The 5264-nt window shown below is 35.2% G+C and overlaps 1 protein-coding gene across 2 annotated transcripts; it reads left to right on the top strand.

Moving 5' to 3' along the window:
- The first annotated feature begins 322 nt into the window (after nucleotides 1–322).
- LOC117620759 (50S ribosomal protein L13) lies at nucleotides 323–4901 on the top strand. 2 transcript variants are annotated; one of them, XM_034350954.1, is made up of 6 exons: nucleotides 323–490; nucleotides 2763–2863; nucleotides 3110–3181; nucleotides 3514–3680; nucleotides 4105–4216; nucleotides 4430–4901. In XM_034350954.1, exons 2-6 carry the CDS (start codon nucleotides 2822–2824, stop codon nucleotides 4646–4648), a joined length of 612 nt encoding a protein of 203 aa, XP_034206845.1. In that variant the 5' UTR covers nucleotides 323–490; nucleotides 2763–2821; the 3' UTR covers nucleotides 4649–4901. The 2 variants fall into 2 exon arrangements, with proteins under 2 accessions (XP_034206845.1, XP_034206844.1); XM_034350953.1 differs by having other exon boundaries at nucleotides 324–490; nucleotides 2773–2863.
- The last annotated feature ends 363 nt before the right edge of the window (nucleotides 4902–5264 follow it).

Below are 5264 nucleotides of genomic sequence, written 5' to 3'. Positions count from 1 at the left end.
ATTAAATCCAGTGCCTTTTCGAAACTGATTCCTACATAATTAGAAAATAAAAGTACCTCATTAGCTGTTTTCTCTTATAGCTTTCTCTCACAGTAATTTTTAACAATAAGTGATTTTCTCATAGTTTACCAAACTAGCTGGACTTCCCAAAACTTTTTAAAAATTACTTATCACCCTAAATAAGCAATACCAAACAGACACTAATACAAGTTACGAAATGAAAACTCCCTGTTGATAATAATGGACCAAAGGCCTACATTTGTAGTACGTTAATTAAATTAAACACAAAATTTGAACGGATATTGTCACACCAAAGCAGGGACAGCTGCTGTGTCGTTCTAGCTGAGGCAATTACCCGGAAAAGAAAAAAAAAACATCAGTTTGGGCTTAGGGTTTTAAGAAATACCCAAAACCCAGCCATCGTTATCATCTTCCTCATCGGCAGCTCCAGCTCTCCATCTGCCACTGCGTTTCTGGTTCTTCAGCTCAGGTACCTTTTCTTTCAGCCCCATTTCTCTTCCGCCTTCGAAAACGTTGGGATTGGGGGCAGTACACTACATTGCCTTCGTATTTGCATCACATGGTCCTCAAAATTAGATTGCTCTAACTCTATTTCTTTTTCCTCTAGTTGTGATTTAAGCTAACAATCGGGTGATGGGTATTTTGTTTTGGGTGGTCTCGTATGGTTTAGGGATCTGTTTCATGTTGATGAATTTGATTAGTGGCCATTTCATTCATGGGACATCATCTGATCATGCTTCTTTGTTTTTCTGATGATGTATTTGGCTATATTTTTTTGTTCGGTCAAGTTGATGAGTACATGAGTTGTGCTAAAAAGGTGGCATAACCGACTTCAATGGTGGAGCAATAGCCTATATAAATACAAAGGCAGAGCAGTAGGCTCTTTATGCACAAAGCAGAGTTGTTCTTTGGATATACAAAGATTAAGGATCATTGTAGAGTCTTTAAAGAGTAGTAGGCTCTTTGAATACAATAGTAGAGCAATAGGCATTTGATAAGTGCTGGTTTTGTTTCTCACATACAAAGGCAGAGCAATGGACTCTTTGCCGATTTTGTTTTCGGATACCTTAATTATGAATTTGAAGTCAAATTATTACTATTATTTTTGTACGACTGATTTATGATAGAAAAACGACTTTCATGCATTCCCAAACAGATGCCCTTTTATCTGGAACCATTTTATCATGGATGGTTATTAGTATGTGTCCAAGGAGATCTAGTCGTAGCAAAATTTTGACAGATTGATTAGAGAGACTGTGGGTGCTAATAAATTAGATATCCTGATTAATTGATTAGTTACATTTTCACATGTCCTTATATAGATACAGAGCCTCAACTGGCTTACTAAACCGCTCTAACTGATATAACATTTACAACCAGAAACTATTAATTTGGCTACAACAATATTTCTAACTAGCATTCAGTTGATGAGTCATCAAGAGATGTATTATCTGAAATTTTTTGGTCCATTTGATCTGCCAGTCAAAGATTTACAGCCTATATTTTGGCTTTTCTAGAGTTATGTTATTGCTTTCACTCTTTAAAATGTGTGCATTGTGTGACTTGAGGCTCGTGTCTCCTTTTTCTTGACATTTTCAAATATTAACTTGTAAAAGAATATATCCTATTGCATTTTTGTTGTGGGATTTAAATCTAATAAAGCATTCACTTCCAGGCTATTCAAAATTCAACTCTTGTCCTTTTTATTTATTTATTTATGTTGTAAGGCGTTGTTGGCATAGATGGTCTACAGTTTCAGACCTTATGGTTGAAACTTTAAAAGAGGAAAAAGAAGAAAGAAGGGAAGAAACATTTTTTCTTGAAAATTTGGAGTTATATATTAGTAATTTCATGATTGAAATTTTACATGGATGAAATACAACTTGGTATATTATGCAGTTTCTTGTTTGTTGTTTCAGTATTTAATTCTTCTTCTCCATAATAAAATCATTAGGGATCGTTTGGTGATACTAGATAAGCCAAAATCAATTATGGGGAGAAGCACCTCCCATGTGCTTCTCCATAAAATCACTTAAAACCACTTAAAGTGATTATTGGCCTATCCATAATCACTCCCAAACGAGCCCTAATTCTAAAATTTTGCATTTTTAAATCATGGGAAAATGTTGTAACTGTGAACTGAAAGAACCTTTTTATACTCATTTTAAAGCACCTCCTTTGCTGAAAACAGCACCCCTTAAATTCATGTGATCTATTCTTCAGACATGCTAGTGTTATTAAATTGATTTTGTAGCATGCCACTTGCCATGTATTTGACCTTGCAGCATTATGACTTGTAGTTTAAGATGATAGATTGGACAAACACGTGAGATGGTAGAATTGTTTTTTTTTCTTTTTTGTTAGCTTTATGTCAACTAACCGTATATATCAAATATAATCTAAGCTCTTTAATTTGAGTAATTATTTATAAAATAATATGGCTGATATATAAGACATTTAAATTAGATTTAAAATTAGTTTGAAACTTTGTAATTTGTTAGCTTAAATTTATGGGTAAAGATTGCAGGAACTGTGTTTTTTTTTATTTTATAAAAAAGCCCAATAGGCCTGTTTAAGATTGGGGCAAAGTGGATATTTGCGAACAACTGCCTGGGCCAAGTCATGAAACTGACATAATCAATGGAACCAACCTGTTATGAAGTCAGAGGAAACAACTGCCTGTCCCAATGGGCCTGTTAAATCTTCTTCAGCTTTATGCTTGTAGGCTCAATCTATGATAGGGTTTTGCAGGTGAATGATCAGCGTGTGAGAAAGTTGAAGTCAGAGAAAACGGAGAGAAATGGCAAGCCAAGCAGCTACCTCTTTTAATGGCAACTTGAAGGTAGTGTTTTCTTCTTATGCTACTGATCTGTTGAATTTTCATGATCTTTAATGGTTAATTTCTCTGCCTATTCCAGTCTCGATACTTATAGAACTCATCCATTGTTTGTTTTCAAACCTCACCGAGCCTTAAATTAGTATATTAACGAAAGCCTATTTGATGTTTGTGAAATGTACTGAGAGAATTTTTTTCTTTAACTCAGTGTGCACAATCAGTAACAGAATATATGCTTTGGTATTCATACAGAAAGCTCTTGCCGGCCTGAGGCGTATTGATCTTGATGGGTTGCGGTGGAAAGTATTCGATGCGAAAGGCCAGGTTGTTGTTGATAGTTTTTATACTATTTATGGTAGCATTGAAGGGGTTGGGGTAGGAGATACTTTTTCATTTTTGTTTTCAAAACTAATTTTGAGCACAGGTCCTTGTGCTTTATTTTCTAATATTTCTTGGGGCTACAAATATTGAGATGAATAAGTGAAATTTTATGAAATTAGATTTGCAGAGGGTGGATGCAGAAGCAAATGGCTTCTTGATCCAGTTTTTGATGAATTCTGAACTTGGTGGAATTGCATCGTTCAGTTGTTAGCATATCAATTACTTGAAGTAGCAACCTTTGCAGAAAAATAATGGCTATGTACCCTTCTTTTTAGGTTCTTGGAAGACTAGCATCTCAAATATCAACTGTGATTCAAGGGAAGGATAAACCAACATATGCTCCAAACCGAGATGATGGTGATATGTGCATCGTGCTTAACGCAAAGGATGTTTGTGTCACGGGGAGAAAACTAACCGATAAGGTTTATCATTGGCATACTGGGTAAGTGCAGTAGTTTTAGAATTACTTTTGTGAAAAGTTTTCAGTGGTACAATGAAGGGGAACTTCTTGAAAATAAGAGCATTCAAATCTTCTTGTATGATTAGTATAGTGCAACAGAGTCTTCATAGCTTTGAACCTTTTTGTTTTAATGAGAAAGTGTGTCCCCTTAAAATTCGTTGAAATCAGCAAACTAGTCCTTTAATATAATATTATATGTCTATATTTTAGTTCTAAACTTATCCCCACAACAAATTAATCAAAAAATTAGTCTTTTAATTCAGTTGTGGGAATCCTCAAGTTTAGTCAATAATTATATGAATGAGCAAAGGAAATGAATAGAATTGATTCATGATGTTTCCTAATACCCTCTAAATAAAGTCGTCCTTGTCTTTGGTCTTGATGTTGAATCATATATGGCCTGTAGGTATATAGGTCACCTCAAGGAAAGGACTTTAAAGGATCAGATGGCCAAGGACCCTACGGAAGTCATTCGCAAAGCTGTATTACGCATGCTCCCAAGGAACAAATTGCGTGACGTGAGTTTTATAGTAGTAGCTTTTCTTGTCTGTTATGTTTTAGTTTATAACACTATGGTAGCATCAACTCTAAGGTTGCCCAAGCTAGAGAGGACCTTACTAGATTGCAGTTACTCCACTTGCAGGATCCTTCCAACTCTGACCTAGCAAATGCATACAATTATTTGCTGGTCTAGCAAGTTATCTTACAGCTTTCCTTTCATTTGGATGCAGGATAGAGATAGAAAGCTGAGGATATTTGTTGGTGGTGAACACCCCTTTGGTGATCGGCCCCTTGAACCGTATCTGATGCCCCCTCGGCAAGTTAGGGAAATGCGACCCCGTACAAGACGAGCCATGGTCCGAGCTCAGAAGAAGGCTGAACAGCAACAACAGGATGTTAATGATCCACGTAGGGGAAAAAGGAAGGATAGACCCGAAGTGAATGCATGAAGAATTATTTGAGGTTATTTTCTTATCTGAAGGTTATCAGGGGGCCTGAATCATTCAGAGTATAAATTTAACAGACGGATGAGCTGATTTCACATCAGCAAGGAGGCACATTGTTTGTCTTTACGACATCATTCCGAACATTTTCTGTATCGTACTCTGTTATTTTGTAGACAGCATATGGTTATTTTGAATCTTATTGGTAGATCTTTGGAAAAATAAAATTAGACTAGTCATAAGCTTTTAAGACATCTAATTTTGATGAAATAAATACAAGAGAATGGTAATGCCAAAAAAACACTAGAATAATCAAGTCGTTCAATGACTTCACGATATTGGGAGTTGTCTTTTGAAGAAAGATATAAAAATAATGGTTTTGGAAATGGTCTTTTCTGGAAGAAGATATTTGGAAATTACGTTTGATATACGTGTCAAAATAATTCATAAAATATAAAAAACAAAAAAAAAACTTTTAGACACGTATTAAACTGTCATTGTACTTATCCTTCGAAGTAATTTTACGTAAGCATAATCAGTTCGAAATAAAAGATAAACAAACAAAAAATCCTATGAATGGATGGGACGAGGAAAATTGAAGCTGACAATAAAGGTTACTTGG

The sequence above is a fragment of the Prunus dulcis genome, chromosome 3 (genome assembly GCF_902201215.1).
Source record: "Prunus dulcis chromosome 3, ALMONDv2, whole genome shotgun sequence".
NCBI lineage: Eukaryota > Viridiplantae > Streptophyta > Magnoliopsida > Rosales > Rosaceae > Prunus > Prunus dulcis.
This window is presented reverse-complemented; position numbering and strand designations above follow the sequence as displayed.

Excerpts from the sequence above, each read along its gene's own strand:
- LOC117620759 (XM_034350954.1), top strand. The coding sequence starts at position 2,822 with ATGGCAAGCCAAGCAGCTACCTCTTTTAATGGCAACTTGAAG. Across the intron at positions 2,864-3,109 it reads CTTTTAATGGCAACTTGAAG|AAAGCTCTTGCCGGCCTGAG; the intron begins GTAGTGTTTTCT and ends GTATTCATACAG. Across the intron at positions 3,182-3,513 it reads TATTCGATGCGAAAGGCCAG|GTTCTTGGAAGACTAGCATC; the intron begins GTTGTTGTTGAT and ends CCTTCTTTTTAG.